The sequence below is a fragment of the Physeter macrocephalus genome, chromosome 3 (genome assembly GCF_002837175.3).
Source record: "Physeter macrocephalus isolate SW-GA chromosome 3, ASM283717v5, whole genome shotgun sequence".
Classification (NCBI taxonomy): Eukaryota; Metazoa; Chordata; class Mammalia; order Artiodactyla; family Physeteridae; genus Physeter; species Physeter macrocephalus.
In genome coordinates this window covers 9,738,049-9,763,076 of record NC_041216.1, presented here as the reverse complement: position 1 = coordinate 9,763,076, position 25,028 = coordinate 9,738,049, and the positions used below count along the sequence as shown (strand labels likewise).

At 51.6% G+C, this 25,028-nt stretch overlaps 2 protein-coding genes across 8 annotated transcripts in view; both read right to left on the bottom strand.

Annotated features, from left to right (window-relative positions):
• The window catches only part of A3GALT2 (alpha 1,3-galactosyltransferase 2), an 11,172-nt gene extending 4,854 nt beyond the window's left edge, over positions 1-6,318 (bottom strand). Inside the window, exons 1-2 of the mRNA XM_007125114.2 lie at positions 6,237-6,318; positions 6,002-6,106 (exon numbers count right to left, since the gene is read on the bottom strand). Coding sequence (XP_007125176.2) covers positions 6,002-6,106; positions 6,237-6,318 — 187 coding nt within the window. The remainder of the gene's footprint in view (positions 1-6,001; positions 6,107-6,236) is intronic.
• Positions 6,319-7,067: 749 nt separating this feature from the next.
• Positions 7,068-25,028, bottom strand: part of PHC2 (polyhomeotic homolog 2) — a 104,538-nt gene continuing 86,577 nt past the window's right edge. For all 7 annotated transcript variants that reach the window (XM_024125292.3, XM_028486639.2, XM_028486647.2 and 4 more), the window contains 6 exons: positions 17,126-17,328; positions 15,299-15,428; positions 14,340-14,454; positions 13,128-13,269; positions 11,757-12,033; positions 7,068-8,487 (listed from right to left, as the gene is read on the bottom strand). In XM_024125292.3, the coding sequence (XP_023981060.1) occupies positions 8,333-8,487; positions 11,757-12,033; positions 13,128-13,269; positions 14,340-14,454; positions 15,299-15,428; positions 17,126-17,328 (1,022 nt within the window). In that variant the 3' untranslated portion in view covers positions 7,068-8,332. The remainder of the gene's footprint in view (positions 8,488-11,756; positions 12,034-13,127; positions 13,270-14,339; positions 14,455-15,298; positions 15,429-17,125; positions 17,329-25,028) is intronic.

Here is a 25,028-nt window from a genome sequence, read left to right as displayed (position 1 = left end):
GGCATGTGGGATCTTCCCGGACCGGGGCACGAACCCGTGTCCCCTGCATCGGCAGGCGGATTCTCAACCACTGCGCCACCAAGGAAGCCCTGCATATATTTTTATACACACACACATATATATGAAAAAAGAGGCAATTCAGTGTTTCATTTATTTGTTCGTTTTAATATGAATGTATTATTCTGTTCACTTGGCACAGACATTCAAAGGTACAAAAGAGTATAGACAGTGCAGTCCTTCCTGTTCCCAGCCACGGCCACCCGGTTCCCCTGCAAGGGGATAGTTTATGCACATACAGGCAAATAAATATGGTAGCAAATTCTCTCTCCCTTCCCTCTGTCCCTTCCTCTATTTTTCCCCCACAAGTGGTAGAACAGTGATATGCTGTTCTCCACTTTGCATTTTCCACTGACCATTATGTCCTTGAGGTTATTCCACCTCAGTACTTGAAGTGCTTCTTCACCCTTTTTTCCAGCTGCCTAATATGCCATTGACTGGAGGTGGCATCATTTACCTGACCAGGTCCTTTGTGATGAGTATTTAGATGTATAATTTTTTGCTTTTCCTGGCAGCAAACTTGGGGGACAGTAAGTTAGGGGTTGGGGCACTTAGCCTGGGTAGGATTGACCTCGGACAGGGGAGAGTCTGGGAGGGGATGCAGGGAGGTTTGTGGCTTGGTGGCTGTGATTTGAGAGCGTCTGGGGCTTAGGGATGAGTTGCTGGGCTGCCCGGAGGGCCGGCTGTGGTCAGGGACCACGTGTCTATGGCAGCTCCAGTCACAGGGCCGGGTCCCTCCAGCAGAGCTCAGCAACCCCACTGCTGGCTCAGAGGAGGTGGACTTGGGATTTGTCCATGGTTGCTTGTTTTCCAGAAGGGCACTAAAAGTTGAAAATTTTAATAAGCTCCTCTGGGGGGGTCTCCTCCAACTCTCCTCAGCCCTTCTGGGTGCTGGTGTCTCTAGACAGACAGGACCCATATGGTGAGAAGCCTGGCCACTGGGGCCAGACCCCCAGGTTTGAATCCCAGGCCACCACTTCTTAGCTGTCTGACCTTGGGCAAGGTTCTGGGCCTCTGCACTTTAGTCTCCTTGTCTAGAAATGCAGATAATAAGAATACATACCTTAGAGGGCTGCAGTGGATATTGAGTTAATACCTGCTAAGTGATTAGAACAAGGCCTTGCACACAGTAAAAGCTCAGTAAGCTTTAGCTATTGTTGATTATCATTCGTAGTATTATTCCTAAACAAGCCCTCAGGATTCTCTGCACAACCTCCCAGCTCCCCTCCCTGCCCTATGAGTCCTTCCAAAATCTGCCTCCTCTGGTCTCTTTCAAGAAGCCTGCCTGATCAGACCCTCCCGCCCCTGCCTTTTCTGCTGCCCCACCTCACCGTTCCTCAGCAGGTGTATCCAGTAAATAGCTCAGAGAGGCACCTTGCGGTTGTGTGTGTACATATCTGCCTGTGTATCTCAGGGCAGACACCCCTTCTGTTCAGCTGGTGAAACCTGGGTGCACTGACCCCTCCCTCTGCCTCGCCCACTGTCAGTCCCCAGGGGTGGGTGGTTGGCTTGGCCTCCTTGATCTCCACCCCCCTCTGCCCCTCCTATTTCTCCGGCCCCCACAGTGACCCTGCCTGCTCATCCCCCACCAGGACCATTGCAGCAGCGACCTCCCTGCTCCCAGTCACGCCTGACACAGCCCCCAGAGTCAGCTCGCAAAACGCCACCTGCCTTAACTGTCCATGTCACATGAACAGGGAAATCCTCGAAGGGGAAATGCATTTAGTAGGCAGACATAGGGAAAAATGTTCACCCTCAGTAGTAATCAAAGACCCATAGATTAGAACTAGGTGGGATGTTTTGCCTATAAAATGAGCACTTTTTAAAAAGAAAGAAATGAAAATAGCCACACTGGGAGAATACAGCGAGACAGACGCTCTTACACCTGCTGGTGGGATGTAAATTGCTACAGCTTTTTTGGAAAGCTACTTAGCTGTGGGAATTGAAGCTTTCAATAGTCATCCCCTTTAATCCAATCACTGCAGCTTCTGGGAATCTGTTCAAAGGAGATCATCTTCGGCATGGGAAAAGTTTATGCATCAAGATGTTCACTAGCTTCTGCTCATTCATGCGTTCAGCCTATACTTATTGGTCACAAGCTCAGAATCAAGCACTGTGCTAGGTCAAGGATTCAGGGGTGAGCGAGACACAGACCTTGTCTTTAAGGGAGCAGGGTCAGGAAGATGTGGGTGGCCAGGAAGGGAGGGGAATGGGGTCACATGACACACTGCAAACAGATGAATGGAACACAGCACAGCAAAGGCTGTGATTAGTGTAAATACAAGATACCATTATCTTGCAAATGGCAAGATACCATTGGGGAGAAGTCAGGGAGGCTTCCTGGAGGAGGTGACCCTTAAGCTAGGACCTGAAGAACTAAAAGTTATCCACACAAAGAAGGCAGTGGAGGGGAAAGGGAGGTCCATGAAAAAGAAACAGCACTGTGTAAAAGTGACGAGGTGAGGGTGCTTGGAAAGTATGGGGAACTGCAGGCCTGCCGCAGGGGCGGGGTATAGGGTGTGGATAGGAAGTGATGAGAGTTGAGGCTGGAGATAAGCCTGAGCCAGGTCACCCAGGGCCCACATTCCAGGATAAAGGGTTTGGACTTCATCTTGAAGGCCATGGGGAGCCCTGAAAGCTCTTTTCTTCAGGGAGTGATGCTGTCACATTTTTACTTGGAAGATACTCCAGCTGAACTGTTGAGCCTGGACGTGGGGCAGGGACCAGGGAGCATTGTGGAGGCAGGAAGACAGGTGAGTGTTGGCAGTGGGTTGGGGAGGAGTAGGTGATGAATGGCTGTCAAGGAGGTTGATGGGCAGGACTTGGTCACTGATGAGAGGGACAGGGCTGGGGGACCAGGAAAGGAGATGGTGGCCGATAGTCTGGTTGGGGATAAGAAGCTGGAGCCCAGAAGGCAGGCAGGCAGGCAGGCTCGGGAGAGAGTTCTGGGATTCACCAGGAGGGCAGGGACGCTGTGGGAGAGGGAGAGAGCAGAGGAAGGAGAGCCAGGGCCCAGGCACCGAGGACACGGTTGGGGACGGGCAGGGGACTGAGTGAGTAGAGGAGGCAGTGGAGGCTGGGGGGATGGTGGTGGAAGCGGCTCTTTGCGGAAGTTTGGCTGTAAAAGGAAAGGGAGAGGATGGTAACTGGAGAGGCTGAGGGCTTGGGATTGATGGAGGTGCCTGTGTTTCGCAGGGAGACTTGAGCTTGGTTGAACGTGGGCTGGAGAGCACAGGTGGAGAAGGCATTGTGCAGCCCTCTCAGATACAACTGAAAAAGGCCCCAGCGTCCAGCCGAAGGGACTGGCTAAATAAACTTTTTATGAAGAGTCTGCAGTCACATGGAAAAAACTTGCACAGGAACCGTGAATGAAAAAAGCAGGATCTAAAATTGATGGGCACTGTGGTTACAATCTAGCAATGAAAACATGCCCCAGCAAATAAGACTGAAAGGGAAAACTTAAGTGACTGTGTAATAAGTCATGGGAGGGCTTTTTCCCTTTATTTTTACCCCCAGTTGTCCGTAATGTGCTTTTATTGCTTTTTTAATGAAGGAAAAATACAGAGTTAGCCATTTAGGAAAAACAAGTGTTTTTAAGCCTTTCTAGTGACTGCAAGGTGAAGTCCACCTCTCTTAGCCCTGCCTGAGGAGCTTGCAAAATCATTTCAAGCACTCACACCAGACCCAACTTTCCCACCTCTAGAAACAGAGACTTCACAGCGGGCAGGCCAAGGATGTTCTCCTAGCATTGCAGGAAAAAGCAAATGGAGATAAACAACACCACTGTTCGTCCTTAGGGAGTTGGATGAATGAATTATGCATTTTTATACAATGGAAAGCAACGTGGCCACTGAAAAGGATGAGGTAGGTTTATATGTGCTCTCGGGAAAAGAGGGCCTAAACAATCAAATGGAAGAGGAAGTAACAACTGTACATAGAGGCTGGCTGCACTTCTGTGAGGGGGGAAGAAGCCCCTATACCTGTGTACCTGTGCATTTACAGACATGTGTTTCTATGTCGTTTTATAAAAACGTAGGAAAAAATCTGGAACAGCATTGTGCAATAGAAATATAATGTGAGCCAGGAACGTAAATTAAAATTTTCTAGTAGTAGCCATGTTAAAAAAGTGAAAAGAAACCGAAATTAATTTTAGTATTTTAATTTAACCTAATATATCATTTCAATATGTAACCCCCAAATATCCTTTCAATATGTAATCGATATAAAAATTACTGAGATATTTTACAGTCGCTCCTGGAAGTGAGACTTTCCCCCCGGAGGGACGGCATGGGAGGTGCCAGGGGCAGGAGAAGGCTGCAGCGGAGCTCTCTCTGCCCTCACTGCCGTCTGACCCTCTTAGCTGGCCCCTCCCAACTAGGGCAGCCAGGCAGAGTTGTCCCCAAGTGGTCCAGGTGGGCTCCAGCTTTCAGTCCTGGGAGGGTGCTGACACCCAGGCCTGCAACAGGCTCCTGCCGCCCCCTCCCATGGCCCAGCCTGGGAGCCCCTAGTCCACAGAGGCGCCTGCCTGACCCATTCCTCCCAGTTCCTTGCTCCGATATTTTCAAAAGGATCCCCTCCCCTCCACCCCGCTTCCACCTGCAGAAGGTGGTCCTGCAAGGTGGCCTCATGCCCTGCTCCTGTACTCTCCTTGCTTTCAGGAAGAGGCTGAAGATCAGTCATTAGTTCCTAAGTGGGAACAAGTTTGCAATCCTGGACAGTCACTCCCAGTTGGAATAGAGGGCTCACAGTGGCAGTGGAAGGTGCGCCCCAAAGTCTGTTCTCTGCTCACCAAGAGGGCTCAGAGTTCAGGGCGGCAGGAGGAGTCGCCGAGCTCTTCACAGGCTACGAGATCTCCCAGGATGCAGCCTCTCCCCACCCCACCATCCATTCCTTGGACCGTCTCTGCCCCTTGGGCGATGTCCTCCAGTCACCTTCTCCCAGGACCTATATGGCTCAGCTGGTTCTCAGCAGGCCAGCCTTGGTGCCTCCTCCTTGACTGTTCTGGCCACCAGGCTGGACTCCTCTCAGGACAACTGTCCCGCCTCATCTTCCCCCTGACACTGGCAGTGTCCCCCCCCTCACCTGAGTCCTTGCCTGAGAGCCATGACAGGAAGCTGGTGGGACAGCCTGCCAAGAACCTTCTCAGCTCAGAGCCAGGGAAGAAATGACCCATTCTAGGTGACTGGGACAAAGCAGTTTCAGGCCATCTGCCAGAAACCACACCCACAGGAGCAAGCAGGGATGAACTACCCGGAAAAGAGGCCCCTGGGGCCAATCACCTGGAAGAGGGTGGATGGAAGGCCAGCTCTGGTTGGCCAGAGGTGCTGAGACATTTTGTACTGACTGCTGTTCCTCCCCCGGGCTCCCTGTGCCCTGCTTCAGTGTCGTGGTCCTCGGGCCAGACTGTGGTGTTTGCCACCCAGGGAGAACCTTGTTCTGCGCAGAGCTTCAGCCAGATCTCAAGGGCACTGGTCACCTGATTGTGACCTTGGACAGTTCACCTTGAGGAGCGCTTGGTCTCTTCAGTAAAACAGGTATGTACACCAGTCACCCAGGACAGGGTAAGAGCCACACAAGGTAGTCACATGGAAAAGTTCTGGAAAGTTTGCACTAGGCAGGGTTTTTTTTAAAGTGCAGGTTATGATCCATCAGAGGGCCATGAAATCAATCTTATGGATCATGACCGAGACAGGAAGGGAATTGAAAATACCAGAATGTATTGTACATCAGGGTAGGGATTGTTTTGTGATTGTTTTGTTTCAGTTATATATATTCAAGTACGTATACGAGGGTGGGAAACTTTTTTTAGACTGTTGGTCATGATCAAAAAAGTTCTGCAAAATTCTGTGTAAGGTGTAAACATCAGGAGCAAATGTATGTTGAAGGAGGCACCCTGCAAACTGGGGCCTTTCACCCAGAGTGAAGAAACAGCACTGATACTTACCTGTGTCAGTCAGTCCTGCAAATCCACCATATCCTCTTTCAGGAGTTTTAGTTCCCTTCTCCACCACACACATGAGGACAAACTCAGTTTGAGCCCGGCGTTGTCCTACAGAAAGGGGAAGTGGACGTCCAGCCTGGACTCACCGAGCTGCACGGGCCACGGTGGGCCGGCCCACCTGGCCTGGAGAGGGGAGGGCAGCGCAGGGGGCTCCCGAGGCGTCCTCTCCACCAGGCACCTTCCCCGAGGTTCTGAGGTCCTTGCTCCTTGCCACTCCCCCTCGGCCCAGGGTCCTGCACTGGCCTCTGTCCTGTCGCCATTCCTGACCTCCGGGACCACCAGGCTTTCCAGTCCTGGCTCCACCCCCTGGGTCGTCCACTAACCAGTTTGTTTCTCCTCTTCCTCCGGTAGTGGCTACATTTTAAAAGGCCTTCCAGAGAGTTCTCGTCCAGATATGGGTACTGGCTCTGAAAAGGTCCCTGCTTATCTCCCCGGGCCCCGCCGTTACAGCATGTTACAGACTGAATGAAAGGTGAGCGGTCTGCGCCTGGAAGGCCCTTCTCCTTTATTCGAGGCTTAGGTGTCACCTCCTTGAGGCAGAGACTCTCCTAATAGTTTGCTATTGCAGCATCCAGAAAACGCTCAGGGGTTGAGTGAGCCAAAGCCACCCCAAGGGCAGTTCTGGACGTGGAGCTGCAACCACCACAGGTGTCTGCGGCCGAGGGAAGGGTCTGGGCTCTGCCTCAGGTGTGCCAGATATCCCTGGCCCGACAGCATCGTGTCTCCCTGGTGGCACTGCCGGGTAGGGGGGCTCAGAGTTGAAGGGGCTGGACCTCACACTCCGGGGGACACCTGTGTTTAGAGCAGAGGTGGGATCTGCTTTTCTCACGTGGACTGCGGCCAGGGGCACCCTCAAAGGACCCAGCCCCAGCGAAGCGTGGAGGATATGCTATCCCGTTAAGGTGGTCGTCCCTCCCCCAACCCAGGGACCCACCCCTCTCCTGACAGATGAAAAGGAGCCATTCAGGACCACAGAAAGGCGTCCCAGGGGAGAAAGGCACAGAAGGAACAGATTTTACGGATTTATTTTTAAAAAAACAAAAGGTTAAAAAAGTCCTTCATTCCAACCCTGCCTGGGGGGTGTGAGTGGGGAACAGAACAAGCTCAGAAGGGCACCCACCCTCCGCCCAGGGAGAGTCCCACTGTCCCCAGGAGTCTGCAGAGGCCCCGGCAAGTCAGAGGTGGCCCCGCCTCCTCCACGGCAGCTCAGACCGCGCCAGCGAGTTCCAGAGGCAGAGAAGTGTGGGACCCGAGGCCGCAGGCCGCCTTCTTCACCTCACTGGTGGTCACTCCAGCTCTTCTGCCCTTGGACGTTCCCTGGGCCCCACCGCTGGGCTCCCAGGGCGGGCGGGCAGGCAGATGGGGAGGCGTGGCCCGGCCCGGCCCAGCCCAGCCCACCAGCAGCTTCCTCAGTGCCGCCTGTGACACAGCAGGGCAGTCAGGGGGATGTCACAGTGCGGGAAGGGGCTGCGGAGACACCACGGCCATCTGGAAAGGAAAATCTCCTACTAATCTTCATCACTTTCTGATCGTGCCTCTCTGCACTGAGGCGGCCCTTCTTTCCTATTCCCCATCCTGAGGCTGAGTGGAGTCCAGGACAAAGCACTAAGTGGCTGTTTGCTACAAAACACCTGGAGATGCCAGAGGGTGGCTCTCGGCCAGTCAGTCCAGGCTCCCACACAGTCACACAGTCACACACACAGCGTTAAGGCGTCTGTGCCAGCAGGCGTGGCCAAACTGGGCCCAACTTCTCTCCCTCCACCTGTAGAGGGTGAAGGGGGAGAACCCTTCTGGCTGCTTCAGAAACAGGCTGCAGTGGGAGAAGCTGGCAGCGGGAGAGTTAGCTGGGCCCGGAGAAAGAAGTGGAGGAAGGCAGGCAAGGGCTTCCGAGGCCTCTAGGCAGGCCTGACGGCTGCCCTTGGAAGTGACCCAACTCAGGTTGGGAGCCCTGACCGTATACCCCCTGGAAAATGGGGGACAGAGGGAGGGGAAGAGAGCGGGGCTAGAGTAGTGGGACTTTGGAGGAAGCCAGTGCTATCAATATGTACAAGCATAAAGCCCCATCTTCTGCGCCACCTACCTCTCTGCCCCTCCCACAGAAAGAAAGGCCCCTGAGAGCCATTGAGGAGGTGCCGAGACCTCCTCCCCAGCCATGCCCCACAGGGAAGGCCCCTTCCCTCAACTGGCCCCATTTCTGGGCCCCCAGGAGTGTCCGCTGGCTGTGCTCATTCGGGAGGAGGAGCCCGGGGCTGGAAACCCGGTGGCCGGCCAGCCCTAGGAGTCCTTGAGCATGCTGATGCGTGCATAGATCTTGAGGGCAGGCCCCAGCTTGATGTTCATGGCACTCATCAGGTGGTCCTCCTTGAGCAGCAGCAGAGCTTGCCCGTCGATTTCCTGGGCACGGAATTCCTCTGCTATCTCCTGGCAGCCTGAGGGGGCATGACCAAAGACAGTATTAATGAGAGCTACCGGCGGGCACGCTTGGCAGTCACTGCCCTTCAGATGCATCATCTCACTTGATCCTCATGACCACACCTTGCAGAAGGTGTTGCTGTTCTTATTTTACAGCTTGCGAGAGGCTGAGTGACTTCCCAAGGTAGCCAGACTCTACGGTGGTCCTGTGACCCGACACCTCCTTGTTCACCCTGCCCACCCCACCCCCAAGTGAACTGGGCTGACCCCGGAGATCAGTACGGTGTTGTGGAAGTGACAGCATGGGATTTCCAAGGCTGGATCATAAAGGGCGCAGCAGCTTCACCTTGGTCTTTTGGATAATTTATTTTGGAATATGCCAACCACCGTGTCGTGAGGACACTCAAGCAGCCCTCCGGAGAAGCCCACTTGGAGAGGAACTGAGGCCTCTTGCCCAGAGCCAGCCCCCCGTTGCCAAGTGAGCGCAGCACCTTGGAAGGGGGTCCTCCAGCTCCAAGCCCTCAGAAACTGCAGCTCTGGCTGCTATTGTGACTGAGCCCTTGAAAGATACTCCGTGCCAGAAGTGCCCAGCTAAGTCACTCCACAGAACTCTTGAGATAAGAAGTGATTACTGTTTTAAGCCACTAGGCTTGGAGTAATCTGTTTCACGGCAGTAGGTAACTAATGCAGATCTGGATACTTGGAAGATGGGTGCTGCCATCACCACCCCTTCACCATGTGGGCGTGGCCTTGGACTGGGCAGTGGGCAGGAGCCGGAGGGACTTTGAGGAGAGCAGCAGTGAAGGTCTAAGGTTCCCTGAGAGACGGGAGGAAGAAGCCTGATGGCCTTTGAGGAAACTGCTGGGGAGGCTTAAAGGAACATGAGGAAGCTTACTGGAAATTGGAAGAAAAGGGATCCTTGTTATGAAATAGTAGAAAATTTAGCAACACTGTTGCTGGTGGTAACCCGGTGGGCGTGAGACGCCTCCTGAACGTTGCTTGGGCTCAGGAGACCTCAGGCAGACCGCTGCAGGTGCCACCTGGCTTCCCACCGTGGCCGCAGGAAATGTGAGGAGGGACGAGGTCGAGGAAAACGTCAACAGGAAGGAGCCTGGATTTGCTGCTTTTGAAACTCCTCAGCCTCTCCAGATGGCAAATGATGCTAAAATTAAGAAATGGTGTCTAGGCAAAGACCAAATCCAGGACACAGTCAAAAAGACACAGTCTATAAAGATGAAACTGCGGGGGTGAGTGACTTAAATCTTTTGTTAAGACCGCAGAAAGCTCCGAGGTGCTGCCTCAGAGAACTGTTGGATCAAACACGCTCTCAGGATTTTATGGGCGTGCCTCACAGAGCCTCTCCATTGAATGGCCCAGCTCCTCAGACTGTTAAGGGCACTGTCCCTCAGCTTCAGAAGAAACCTAATGTGGAGTAAGGCTTGTCTTGAAGACACTGTTGGATAACATTCATAAAAAGCCCACAAAGAGTAAGAGAGAATCGTCTGGCAGAAACACTGCTCACATGGACTGGACGGAAAGGGTCAGAGGTAATATGAAATAAAAGCAGCAGGAAGTAGGCTGAGAAAACAACTCCACAGGCTACCTTTCATGAGAAAGGAAGGATGACTCAGGGTGGAACCAAGAACGAAAGAGAATCACTCCGGGCTTTGAGTCCTAATCAAGGAAATGCCAACACATGCCCTGCTATGGGCTGGTGACTCCTGTAGCCTCCTGTGTTCTCCCTTCTTGAACGGAGCATCCTGAATGGGCACGTCTACCGTGGTTACCCGATGCCCATCCCACCATATCCTAGGTTTGTGGAGGGAAGTGGATAACCTGTTCCTCGTTCTCAGGTCTGCAGATTGAGAGGAATCATCCTTGAGGAGCTGGACCCAGTGAGCCTCATCAGTGCCTGGATCTGAGTTAGATGCTGAGATCCTGGACCTCAAACCTCTGCTGTAATGGGATGAGACTTGTGGGGCCTCAGGTAGGGGGTGAGGGTATTTGGCATGAGGGAGGAACATGAATCACTGGGGTGAACTATGGTAGTAGCCAGCCTCCAAGTAGCTCCCAACAATCCTTGCTTCCCTTTCATGCCTTCAAGAGTCCCTCACAATGAATGGGGTGACCTGTGTGGTCAGCAAGATATTGTTGAAGTGACAGAATGTGATTTCTGAGGCTAGATTGTAAAGGGCATGGTGGGTGGTTTCCACCTGGCTCTCTTGGATCAGCCCCTGGGGAGACAACTGGCTGCCACGTCACGAGAACACTCAAGCGTGAGCGTTCTGAAGAGACCCGTGGGAGAGTGACTGAGGCCTCCTGCCAGCAGCCACACACTCCCTGAGAAGCTGTGAGTGAGGCACCCTGGCAGAAGATCTGACAGCCCCAGGTGACCCTTCACATGGCCTTGGCTGGCCTTGGCCGACATCCTCATCGCAACCTCCTAAGAATCCCTGTGGCAGAACTGCCCACCTAAACCACTCCTGAATTCCTTATCCACATTACCTGTGCAATAACAAATTTGGGGGATGCAGCAATAGATGAACTAATACACTGGGTTAAGTGGCAGAGCCAGGATTTGAGCCCAGTTCTGTTTAACTCCGAAGCCTGCTCTTAACCATTATATCCCACTTTGGTCTCTGAGTGAACGGGCTTCTGGTCACCACTGCCTGACCTGGTCAGTGGCTGGGTGAGACTGGCAGAAGAAACAGTGGAGAAGCTCTGGTCTCAACGAGCACAGCCGTGCAGATGGGAGGTCTTTCAAGGTTCATTTCTAGATCCTACCCTAGAGACCACCGGCGCTGCGCACCCAGGGTCACGTGCAGCTGCCAGCTCCTTTACATGCTTGCGTGTCTTTGTGCCTCTGCTTAGGCTGCCCCCTGAGGCAGTCTCTCCATGTGGCACAGGCCTGCTTGTCCACTGTCACTCAGTGTAAACGTTCTTCGTTCTAACGTTCTCCTTGACCAATTTCCTCCACTCCCACTTGATGCCCCTCCCAACTCGCCCCGGAGACACACAGGGTTGGTCACGTCATCACCTTCACACAGGCCCCTCGCCGAGCCCACAGATACGGCGGATTATAGCCACGGAACATTACAGTCGGTGCTCCATGCTAGAATGTAAGCTTTTACCGGCAGGTACCTCCTCCTACTCGTCTCTGCCCCCGTTCCTGAACCCGAGCCTCTCCCTGAACTGCCCGGTCTCTCCTGGTGGCGGCAGGTGAGGTCTCTCACACCCTCGCTTTCCTTGCTACTCCAGGCACACGTGGAACTTCCAAGGACCTTACCTGGCAGAGAGCGGATGAATTCATAGACATCTTCCACATTCCATTTGGTGGGCTCGCTTGGCAGGAAGTGGTGCCCTATGCCCACCAGGTCCCGCATGTGCACGTCAGGGAGCTCCAGGTCCCGCTGGCCTTGTCGCCGGCGGGAGGTGGATGAGCTGGCTGAGATGGGTGACAGGGGCTCCTCGTAGCTTGAGTTGTCGGAGCAACGGCTGGAGTCTTCCTGGCTGTGTGTTAGCTGCAGTGCGGCAGCAACTGAGAGGGGTACAGTGCCTGCTGGCTGGGAGCACAGAGAAACGGTTTTCTTCAGGATGGGGGCATAAAGCACCTCTAACAGAGTGCTGGGCAAAGGCAGGTATATTCTCCCTTTGCTATGCGGTCTGCTACTATGTTATCTTTGAATTTGAGATCAAAAAGCATCTTTTGCCATGTCCCCTCTCTGATCCTAAGCAGAGTCGGTGCCAGCACTGGAGTGTGTACCACACTACACTGGAGTGATCTGATTCTACGTCTGTTCTTTCTTCTAGACGTGGGGTTTCTAACCAGGGCTCTGTTGGTTTAGGGGGATGGTCTGTAAACCACCTGAAACAGCATTTAAATTTTCTTGTGTATGTCCATGTTGGACTGTAGCTTTCATCAGATTCTCAAAGAGGTTTATGGCCAAAACAAAAACAATAAACACCAAAATACACATAAGGTCTGAAGCATCATACTAGGCTGAGTTCCTGTAGCACAACTTAAGAGATTTAAGGGGCTTCCCCGGTGGCGCAATGGTTGAGAGCCCGCCTGCCGATGCAGGGGATACGGGTTCATGCCCGGGTCCGGGAGGATCCCGCGTGCCGCGGAGCGGCTGGGTCCGTGGGCCATGGCCGCTGGGCCTGCGCGTCCGGAGCCTGTGCTCCGCAACGGGAGGGGCCGCAACGTACAGCCAGTGCTAAAGCATATTTAATGAACAAATACCCACGTTCCTGGTAGAGACCTTCAAGGACTTAGTGCTCTGATGTTCAGAGAGGCAACAAGGAGGGGAAGTAAAGGGTGTCGGCTGCCTCTCACCTAGCCCTCCTCGGAAGGCAGGTGCTACCTGGGACAGCCTGTCTCTTCAGGCAGGGGAGCCCCGGAAGTCAAGGATGGAGGCAAACTGGAAGAAAGGGGTGAAGTCGGGGCAAGGTCATGGAGAGGGAAAGTTGAAGCACCCGTGGGTCTAAATGAAGGGACACAGGGAGACGGCTTGACCTGACAGATCATGAGAGATGAGAACATGATGGAGCACTGACGCCAGCAGCGGAAAAGGACGGCGGGCGTGCCGGGTAGTGTTAGGAAGGGAAGTTGGTGGGGACCCGAGAGCACAAGCTTCAGGCTCCGCCAGCCTCTCACCTGCTTCTTGGTATCCTTGGTAAGTGTTGGCAGACTGGCTTTGCTGGCCCGACGGCGGTTGTGGGTTGTGGCTCCTGCCTTCTGCAGCTTGCTCCGGTCCGAGTGGAAAAGGCCCACTCGTTTGGTGCATCCCACATTGTACCTGCCAGAGCCAGGGGAACAAGGGCGGTCAGGGCAGTCGCGGGGCGAATGGCCCAGGAGGAGTAAGAGCAGCCAAGATACTTGGCAAAATTTGAGTCTGCCTACCCGTTCCAAGTCCATCACTTAGTACTAGCTGTGTGGATCTGGGCAAGTCACTTAGCCCCTCCGTTTCCTTATCTAGAGTTGGGGAGGAGACCACTCACTTTCTGTAACCGGTCTGGCAATAACGTAAGCTAATGTGTGCAAAGTGCCTGGCACAACAACTTGGATCACGGTAAGAACTCAGGGCTGCCACACTCCACTCCACGTATCACTGGGGCCGGGAAACGAGTGTCCTCTGTCCTAACGGAGGACAGCTTGGCAGAGCATCACAAAGGTGTGGGAGGCCCTCCAGCGCAGCCTGCGGGGAGGGAGGGCTGCGGACAGCCCTACTCCAGCTGGTGTGCAGGGCATCTCTGCCTGGGGCCTAGAGAGTTCCTCTTTTCCGGGGGCTCAGGCCTCTTCCCTCTTGGCACAAGGAGCACTCCGGGCTTAGAGTCAGCCAAGTCTAGATCCCCAGCTCGAAGGCTTTAGGCGCAATTACTTCTCCTTGGTGCCTCAGTTTCCTAACATGTATAAAGGGCATCATAGCAATACCTGCCCCACAGTATTACTTTGAAGATTAGATGACATAATGCACATTAACACCCAGCACAGAGACTCACACCCAGCCGGCCCACAGTAAACAACGTTGGTGTGTTTACCGTGATCATCTGTCTTCTGAGCTGGGTGAATGCTCACAAAGGAAACATCTGTAGCCAGCGCAGTGGCTCTGCGCAAAGCTTCTGGTGGAAGCTTCGGTAAACCCTAAGGAGATGGGAGCTGCCAAAGGTGGGTGCCAGTGGGACCCAGGAGGGCCAGACAAGCTAAATGCTGCTTCCTTCCCTTGGACCCTTGCCGCTTACTCTGCTCTGCTCATGGGAGTTCTTTGGTGAACGAGTGACAGGATGCTGCTTTCAGGCAGGTCACGGAAATAAAGAGCTGGGTACCAAGGCGCAATCCCAAGAAAAGGGAAGGGGCTGAGGCTCTTACCTTTTTGCACAAGCCATGGAGCAGAAGCGCTTGGAACGCTTGAACTTGTAGGCAAAGTCCACCCGGCCACAGAGCTCACACTTGAGTTTAAGGGGAGTACCCTCCTCCTTGGATTCTGAAAAGCATGAAAATCGGTAAGCGCGGACAAGGAGTAGTCCCCACAGGACTGCCCACAGCGCCACCCCCACCCCGGGGCCTCTCTGCTCTGTCCTGCCTGCAGCAGCGGCTTGGAGAGTGCCAAACTGCTTTTGTCGCTATTTTTTGGAAGGGCTGTGGTTTGACCCCTGGAAAGTATCCAAAGGTGTCCAAAGATGGCCCCTGGACACCCAGCAGTTTCTTCTTCTAAGGGCTGTGAGACAAAGCACGGGTGGGGAAGAACCAGCACCCCTCTTTATGACCCTGGAAGAGAGCAGGCAGCTCAGAGGGAAAGCTTCAATGCTGTCACCACTGATCTGGAATTACCCCGCCCTTCCCTTGAGGTGTCCAGTTGGCTGCCAGCCTGGGTAACAGAGCCCAGGAGTTCTGCAGCCTACGTGGGCGTCCCGTCCCACCTCCACTTAGTCGGTGGCTCGTGTGGCAAGTGCAGCCCTCGCTGGCCCCCGTCCTGAGTGCAGGCTCCTGAGGCGGTAGAGGAAGGGCACAAGCCACCTGGGGCTGCTCCTGAAGGCCTACAACTGGTGAGTGACTCACGCGGGCAAAGCCGCTCTTGGAATCCTGGGGCTGGCAGGAATGGGGCTGGAGACAGGCAGGGCACACCCAGTTCCCCAGGGGCAGGAACTGCCGTCCGTTTTCTAGGGACAGGGCTGAGCAGGCACTGGGGGAAACATCTGGTCAGCTGACATGTTCACACGCTCCCCGGCTCAGAGCCCCTCTGTGGATACCAGGAAAGGACCTTCCAGCCTTGCTGAGTCCTGTTCAGCCCCATCAGAAGCCCCAGCATCCAGGGTCTGAGACGCTACCTTGCAGATAGGGCTCCTCCATCTCTGAGTCAGTGGTGGTGGTATGGTCCTGCTGCGGAAGTTTCTCAGGCAAGAACCCCTGTGCATACTTCTTCTTGAGATTCCCCACCAGCAGGGATGAGCGTCCCACCTAGGGGACAAGGCAACATGGAGGCCATAAGGGTCAGGTGGGCATGCTTCCTTGCTATCCAGCCTCATCAAAATTACATGTATAAAGCACCCAGGCACAGATGCCCGCCCCTGTATCACCATTCAGGTACACCCTGCTCAAGGCCTGTTTTGCCTTTAGCTCAAGAAGCAAGATGCCGATGACCACCAAAGCACGGGGATGGAAATGGCTTCAACCCAGGACCAATGGATGGCTTAGGAGGTCAGGAGAATATCTACTCTTGCAAGCGTCTAGGGGGCAGAGATGGAGGCAGGGATCAGGTTTCCCGCAGCACCAGACAAGGGCCAGGCCCCAGCACTCACGCGTCACGGGGCAGGCACTCAGCTGAGGCTGTGTGTGACTGTATGTGTGACACACAGACCCAGCCGCCGTTCCTGGATGCGTTACTGTTCTCTCCCTTACCACTGCCCTACCCGAGCCAGAGGGACAGGCAGCCACGGAGGAGAAGAGGAAAACGTGGACGCTGGGCCACACCGGAAAGCAAAGGCCCTCGGTGGTGCCAGGATCCCAGACTAGCTGATTCACTCTGGTGCACTCCCTTTGTTGCCTTTTGTGCAGGTGGCCTGGTTGCCAGATCTCTAGGGCGATGCTGGGGCTGCTGTCCAATCTGCATCGACCCTGTGAGATCAGCTGGGTTCTGGAGCTTCTCCAGGGGGCCAAAGGGAGGACCTAGTCTAATGAGGGAAGGGGTGTGACAGGGCTAGAGCTACTTATAGCTAAGGTGCCACAGGCCTTGACCGACCTCCAGAGGGAAAGAGGACAAGAACCTGTCTTGGCATTTTTGTCTTTTGGCATTTTAGAAGGGCAGTCCACCCATCTCAGTTAATCAAGCTCAGAGGCTTCAGCTGACTATTCAAACCACTCGTGATCCAAAGAACGTGCAAAAGACAGATGGCCTCCCATGAAGATGTTGTGTCTCTAATAGCCAGTTAAGTTTGTCACGAGAGAGGCTGGAGTGCACCTGGCTCTGGGCTCCTCCCACCTACAGAGCAGGCCACCTGTCTCACCAATTCACACTGCACACTACTGGCTCTGGGTGCTGTTCTAATGAGCCATTTTCTTGATTCTTCTGTGTTTCCCCTTGGTCTTACGCTTTAATTGGAGACACTTGATGAAGTGCCCCTTTCCGAAGTGCCCCTCATTCACTCCCCTTTCAAGGCTCTGTCCCCAGAAAAGAAGCTTCAGGCTGTAACTCTGTTCGCTTGTCTTCCATTCAGATAGATCTTGAGAATTCTCTTCTACACAGGTTCCTTTTGCCCTCTAACCAGCCAAAGTGTTGCCATTTGGGGGTTTTGGCATTCAAACCTGAATGCCAAAGTCCATCATCCTGCACCAAATACCCCAATGTGAACTCCCTTCTAACCAAGGGGTTCGCACTTTACCAGGCAGGGACACAGCTGAGTCTGTGTGGAAACTTCTAACCAAGGGGTCTTGCCAATTATTCTTAATCACTGACCCCTTCTGGACTTTAGGAAGACACTCAATCCTAGAAAGAAAATGGCTCTGATATTCCTTTGGGGGAAAATTAGCAAGGAAAGAGCAAATTTTTCACATTTTCAGAAATTTTACATGGAAATGTAAAGCTATTCTAATACACATCCAAAGTATACTTATTAAAAAAAAAAAAAAAAAAAGAGGGGAAAAGAAGTAGTCCGTACCGGGAAAGGCTCCGCCCCCTCCTGGATCACAAACCCTTCGATAACATGCGTCAGGATTTGGGGTTTCACAATGGCCTGTGGTGGTTTATTCTCACCATTCTGGGGGGCAGTGCCGGTGATGCTGGAGGCAGAGTTTCCGTTCCCTGAGGTCATGCCGGGGCTGCTGAGGTCGGTCAGTGCATGAACAATGCCCTGCCCTGTCTCTGTACAAGGGAAAGCAGGAAAACACAAGCAGGGGGGGTCAGAACCAGGTCTAGGCCAGTAGCAGAGCAGGGACTCAACACTGCCCGATGATGCAAACCAAGCAGTCCCCTCCCTCAGTGACCCATTCAGAAGTGGTACAGTCTCAATGGACCCACTACCAAGTGAGACTACAGTCTGTTCTGCAACAATGCAGCTCATCCACCAGCAGTGTTTCTTAATTTCCCAACTGTGCTAAGAATAGTCCAACCGGGTTACACAGGCAAGGATTCTGCCTTTGAGGAGTTCAGACCTTGGTCAATATTGATCTGGACAAACAAGTTAACATTCTGCTCAAGGGAGAAAATGTATTCAAGGTGACATCTAAAACCAAGATGAAAAGCTGAACTAGGTATAGGGCTTGGGGCATGACAGGGCTTGGGGGAGAGAGGATAAATGAACCTTCTACGAGGTTCCTCAGGAAAGGGTTAGATTTTAAGCGTGCTGTGAAATGTCAAAGTACTGAACCCCAAGTAAACATTTTAACACACATCTGCCTAATCGGAGACTGGTTATTTGGGATCACTGCATTAAGATATGTGTGTATTCTGTTTCTCCACCGAGGAAGCCCCTAGGCAGAGCTGAGGTTTCCTATGCTGTTTCTGCAGGTCTCCTGCTCCCAATCAAGCCTCTTGTCCAGTTCTTAGCTCCACATCCAATCTGATTCTCAGCCAACCACAGACTCCTTCCCTCCAAGGAGAGCCCTGCTTAAGATTTCCTCTCCACGGGCCTGCCAGCCTTTCTCTGAAGAGCCTGACAGAGCTCCAGTAAGTATGATGAGGTGCCTTTACAGAACCACACCACAAGGGACCCCCTTTCCTCCACTCCAAACAGTACCTCTCCTGAGTTGCTTCACTGTTTTAGAAGCAACTTTTCTCTCTTCACTTTTTTAACTCCCCCCACCGCTTCCCAGGGCCATTATCTACCACCACCAACTGTGTGAAGCTGAGGTTGCCTTTAACCTGGAACTTCCTAAAAAAGAAAAAAAAGAAAGAAAGAGAAAAAGAAAGAAAAAGCCATTTCTTTATTGCAACAAGCCTATTGACGGGAAGCATAACCCAGTGTGAATGTATGTATTACACACTTTAAAAACAATTTCAGTATATTTATTAGCTAAGTAATTTTTGCACAAAATTTATATGAAGGTGCTCTTATTTCATGTTAAAGATCTAAAAGTCCCACCACAGAATAGGAATTCACGATGCCTAATTATGTGGCATGGAGAAATCAAATAAACTCATTTTAGAAAAGGTTTATAACCGGCTCATTTTCTTACTAGTAGTCCTAATGTGCAAAAACTGGGATATATCTTTTTTGTTAAAAAAAAGAGTTGGCCATGACACATGCCTTCAGTACTCAGACCTCTATAATTCAACTATAATAAATTTCAGAGCTGAGCAGGAGTTACCTAAGAGATGTGATTAATGAGATTTTTTTTTTAATTAATTTTTTTGGAGACACAGTCATACCAGCAAGTTAGAAAAATTCCTTTACGTGTTTATAGTCCTTTGAAAAAGTTTTTTTGACATTTCTGACCTTTCTATAGGGATGGAAAATTTCTCCCTTAGAATCAGTCTTTCTAAAATTGTAAAGGTGTTTGGGAGCTAGAAAAAAAAAAATCTTTCCTTAACAATCCATGAATAACTAGGAGGACTGAGTTAATTATACAATCAATCAAATGAAGTTTCTTTGCTTTTAAATTTTAAATATTTAAGTCTGTACTTACATAATTACATTTTTGCTTTTATATTTTAAAATATTTTAAATATGCAAAGAAACAAATCTGTATTTTATTTAAAATAATGAATAAATGTTGTTAAAATAGAAAGCTTACTATGTAAGTTAAAATCCTATTTTTAGATGATGGCTATTCCCTTCTAATTAGAGCCTAGTAAAATATTCCATGGCTTCGCTAATGAGCTACTGTACAGATTACAGAATCAGAAGATTAGAAAGTCTGGTTCAACCCCTTACCAATGCTTGACCCTTCCCTATAATAGCCCCACCCAGTTATTTTCTGGCATTTGTTTGAATACCTCTAATGACAAAGGAACTCACTACCTCTGAAGTAGTTTGTTCCCAACTTGGGCAGTTCAATTAATAAGTTCTTCCTTATAATGAGCCCAAAATCTATCTTCTGTTAATTTCTATCCACTTACCCTGGTTCTATTCCTTAGGACCACACAGAACAAGGCTAATCTTATTTGTATAATGGGCAAAAACACAGGCTTAGACCTGGCTTAGAGACTGGTCTCTAGCACTCAAGTGGATTAGGGACAAGTCCTCTTCTGTCTCTGAGCCTCCGTTTCTCCAGCTATAAAATACAGACAATAATAAGACCTACCCTTTAGTGTTGCTACGAGGACTAAGTGAGAAAATGAATAGCAGTGCAGTGCTAGCACACCGGGAAACACTCAGAAATGCTCTTGGTGTCATGAAGGATGTCACTTGTGAGCCCAGCTCTCTCCTCCAGGCCACACTCCCTCTCCTCCTTTGACTACTTCTTACATAAAAGGCTGCAAATTCATCATCACCCTAGGTCTTCTTTGCCAGCATCTTTTAAAGTCAGGTACTCAGTCAATACCAACATAATATATCAAGTGTATTGATCCAAGAGATCCTGTTGGTAAGAGTTTTGTTTTGTTTCTTTCGAACACAATCTCGTTCCTCGCTGAGAACACAGATGGAGGGCAATGAGTGACTCCCTTGTTTTAGTTTATAATACTTCTATGGAATTAATCCATTCTCCTCTGAATTCTGGGATCATGCCCACCTCCCTCTTTTCACTGATATTTATCACCAAACAGCTGCTGATACCGTGTCTCCTTTTATGGGATCTCTCCAACCTTGTTCGACTCTTCTCCTTGCCCCCTCTCCCCCCTTCCCTCCTGTCTCTCAGATCTGTGCCTACTAACGTACACTGCAAGACGAGGGGGGAGCTCCTGAGGTCAGAGTCCTGCCTCATGCCAAATACAGTAGCAAACAGAGACATTCACCAGCTCAGAGGCTACAGAGCCAACACTTAACTCTGGGAGGAAAAAGCCTTTTTGGGAATCTAAGTTTTTAAAAAAGGATCTTATTAAGCAAGAGAACAAACTAATAAACCCCTTCACCACAACATTATAAACTATTACTCTCCATTATACCTCTGGGGCAGATTACAGGAGACACAGAATCCAAGGGACGGAAGGGAGAGCGTTTTACGACTGTACAAAGGTTTGCAGCTGTTTTGCTTTGCAGTCATCTTGTAGGCAATACCTTATCATGTGCTTCAGTCACAAAGGAGTTTGGGCTATTTCTGGAACAACCATACACAATCTCACCCCCTGCCAAGCTCAGCACACTGAGATTAATTTAATCTGCTTCCCGTTCTCCCAGACTGCTTTGCAGCCTGCTTAGGGGAAAGCAGCTTAAACTTGCAGAAACCTACCCTGTTGGCCCTGAGACCAGATGAAAGACAGAGACAAAGAAATTCTCTATCTTTGGAATTCTTCCTTACTCAATTCCCTTGACCAGTGCCGAGGCTGTAAGTGCTGCCGGGATTCCCACAGGTCTCAAATGCCTTCATACAGAGTTAGCTACCTGGATCTGAAAGGTGGAGGCCAGGACACCCTGAGTAGGAGAGGCTGCAGGAGGGAAATAAAGCCAAGCTTCAGTGGTGGTGGTGGAAGGGGGAAGTAGAATCTAGCCTTCAATTGAAGCTGACCACGAAGGGCTAAGTATTTGGATCAGAATGAACAAAACAATGTGTTCTGGGGGAGTTGTTACATAACATAGGCCTCAACATTGTACGTTGCTTCTCAATCTGGTCTCACAGGCGCTGGCAGAAACAGCCCTTATAGGGACTGGATTAAAATAGGAAGGACCCCCCAGTGGCCCAGTTTGTGAAATTATCTGCTACAGGGCCGGTCTCCTCTGCTAGGCAAAGCAGGTGCCGTTAGGTGGGGGCTGTCTGGGTCTCATCTGTATCTTCAGGGCTAACCCAGTGTCCAATACATGATAACCATTTAACAGCTGCTGAGATGGAGCGTGGGGAACCCGTGCTCTCCATCTTCACTCTCGACCAGTGTACAGATCTCCTCACTCTTCCAACAGCAACCAGTCACCAGCTGAGACCGGCACATCACTTTCTGAGGTGATAATGACAAGAGGGAGCAGCTGGGCTGGTGCTTGCCTACGGGGGTGGCATTTCTGGGTACCTGGCTATAAGGAAGAATGAGAGCTATTCCTTAGCCCAGTTCTTCCTGTTTGAGTGAGGATTTCCTCAGCAGAAGGGAGATACAGCATTAGACTGGCCCCAAAGGCTGCAGCTCTGGGTTCCCTGGTCCCTTTGAAACACTGATGCTGGCTCCAGCCATTTGGAAAGGCGTGATGACCTCTAGAGGCAGAGGCCGGAGGCGCCTATAAAAACGGCCCCACCCCTGGGGCCAGGAGGTAGGTGCCCAGAGAGGCCGAGCTTTCCTGCCCACCGAGGACAGAGGTCAGGCTGGCCCCAGCTGCGCACCATCTGGGCCACTTCGGAACCAGTTACGGTGCCCTTTATAAGCACAGGTAAGGCAAAAATCATCAGTTATGCTGAAATATTGTTCAGTACTAACATTTATTGTGGGTATTTCAGATGACCTGGCCACTCATTCTATTTGCCCCTAAAATAAGTCGCCTTGAAGACCTGACTTCAGAGGAAATGGAGGGCAAGCAGAGCCTCTCCCTCTACCCTTCAACGTGGCCAGTGGCTATTTCCACTTTCTCCAGACATGAGGAGAAAGGGGCATTTTAATTTACAAGACTTCTAACTACCCTTGCTTGGCAGCAGCAGCAGAAAGACAAAGCTAATGAAGTTAATAAAGGATTCAGGGAAGCAGAATAGGTGATAACATGGATCATTTGCCTGCAACAAATTCTGCTCGACAAATGGCAAAACAAGGTCGCTTATACAACACAGAGCGTTCTCTCCAGGCCCCTGGCTCTGAAGTCCGGCTCACTGTGCCTGAGCTTAGCAGGCCAGTCACGTGGCCAGGAGGGGTGACAGCAGGATTCCTAAACAACTGCTTGCTCTAGAGAGACCCTGAGAGGAGCACCTGCAAAGTGACGCCCAGGGAAGCCACATCCCAGACGGGGAGCAGCTGACACAGACCAGATGCACCTGGTGCTAACACAGCCCGGCAAGCTGAGGGCTGAGCCCTCTGGAAAGGCTGTGGCCTCCCTTTACAATCTCATTAGTTATATTTGGGCCCCTAAAGAAATCAGTGCTGCTCTGAAAGTGAGGGAGGTAAGATATCTCATTAAGAGAGAGAGAGACAGAGGGAAAGGGGGGGGAGGGGGAGGGGCGGGGAGGAGGGAGGGGAGGGGAGGGGAGGAGGGAGGGGGAGAGAGAGGGAAGGGGGAGGGGGGAGGGAGGGGGAGAGAGGGAAGAGAGAGGGAAGAGAGAGGGAAGGAGGAATGGCGGCTCTATCCTGGGACCCTGACAGAGTATTCCACTAAAGAGATTCACTTGGTTAACAGCCTGCTTTAAAATGCAAATATACACCTGTGGCCATTCACACCTGGCTGTGAATCGCTTAGAGAAGCAGACAGCTTTCCTCCCAATTTAGGGATAAGGTTTGGTGGGAGGATTGGGGCATGAAGCGTGGACATTTTGGATCAGGGGCACTAGATCACAGAGGACTGGAGTTAGAAGGGCCCTGGGTCTAACATCTTAATTTCCCAGAGGAGGAAAAGGGTGCATAGTTAAAGTGTGCATTTCAGAATCAAGGCAAGAGTGGGTTACCACCTAATTTGGAAGAGAGTGCCTTCTAAAGCAAGCACAAAAGGAGACCTTAGAGAGGTGGGAAAATTGTAGGCCCCTTCCCACCCAGGGTCCCTCCTGAGAACCAGAAGGCTGGAGGTACCAATGCCAGATGTTTGTAGCTTTTGCAATTCTGCTAAGGACCGAGTTACTGTCAGAGCCACGAAAAGCCCCTGGCTCCCAGACACACAGCAGGCCGTGGCTGTCTCACACAGGTGCCCTCATCACCCTGCCCCTCGGAACACTTCTGCTCTTAGGGGCCTCTCCTGAGAGGGAAGAAAGGGCTGTGACAGGAGGATCCCTTTGGGGTGCTTTGCCAAGTCACAGGAGGGCAAGGCCCTGGCTCCATACCTGGTGCCTGCCGGGGAGGTGGCGGCCCAATGAAAGGGAAGCTGGGCCAGGTTGCCTCAGACGTGCCTCGGTGTCACTGTGGAGTGACCTTGTTGAGTCTGGGTTAAGAGGACTGGAGAGCAGACAGGCTTCCTGGATCTTAAGCATCTGGGTCTGGCAGGGAGGGCTCCTCCTCCCTGGCGGCCATTACCATACAGCTGACTCTCAGGCTGTCTCTTAGGACACAGGCAGAAGAAGCGGGCCTTCTGACTCACCCACACTCCCCAGCTAAAGTGTACATAAGCTGAATTGTAAACAGCTGAACGTTTTCCAAGCAGCCACCCCCAGCTCTGGAGGAAAAAAATCAATGGAGCGACAGCCAGCCGCCCCTGCGTGGCTCGGGACCAGAGCCAGGGGGGATTTCCAAACAGCTGCGGCACTGCTGCCCGGCCCAGGCTGAAGACCAGGTCCCTCTCAGCAGCAGCACCTGCGGCTGGTCAACGTGTGATGGCTCACTAGCTGCAGGGAGCCAGGGACAGCGTTCAAAAAAAGCTCTGCAGCCCTATGGTCTCCAGGGCTGCAGTCGAGGGCTCCCAGATATCCTAACATCACAGTTCTCTAGCAGACGCTGTGATTTCACAAGGCAAAAGGTCTGGAACCAACAGGAGAGGCTCTCCGCTAGAGACATCAGGATCACAGGAGACAAGAGGAAAAATGGCAGAGTGGAAAGGCCACCAGTACTGGGGCAGACCTGGGTTCATACTCTGGTTCCATCTTTGATTACCGGTGTAGCTAGCTTCAAGCACTTGGTACCTGCTCTGCGCCTTAGTTTCTCCATCTATAAAAATGACAATCATGCTGCTTACCTTGCAGGGTTACAGTGAAAGTTAGAGTTTATATATGTAAAATGCCTGGCACTATTACATTTAGAAGCTGTGCTATCCAGCAGTTAAGACTGGGATCAGAAAGACCCTAAGCTTAAATCCTAGTCTGTAATCCCAGGCAAGTTACTCTGGGCCTCAGTTTCCTCATCTGTAAAATGGGGTACTTACCTCTGTCCCATATGGCTGTGGTAAGGATTAAATAAGACACTGCAGTTATGACACAGAGGAAGAGGCCTGACATGGCCATTGGAGGGCTCCCATAATTGAGACTCGAGAGATTAGGAAACTGCTCCAGTCTCACTCGCACTGAGCCTGGCCTCTTGCAGCCCCAGAGCAGAGCTGTTCTTTCACTGGTCCAAACTCAGGTATCATTCATGTTCCTCAGGTGCTCTGGCCTACTCAGTGTCCTGTCCTTGCACTCCTGAAGTAAGGCTTCGTGAAGAAATCTTACTTCCACTTTGACAATGACTGCAACACAAGGGAAATGCACCTGCCCTTTGGGGGAGACCACACGTCCCAATTCACCTTCAACAGTCGTTAATCCAAAGGACATGACAACTGCCAGATTCCCTCCCTTCCTATGCATTTCTTTCATAAAGAGTCCCAGGGTATTACACAAAAGAACCCCAGGAACCAGAAAAGAAAGAACTCACGAACAAATAAA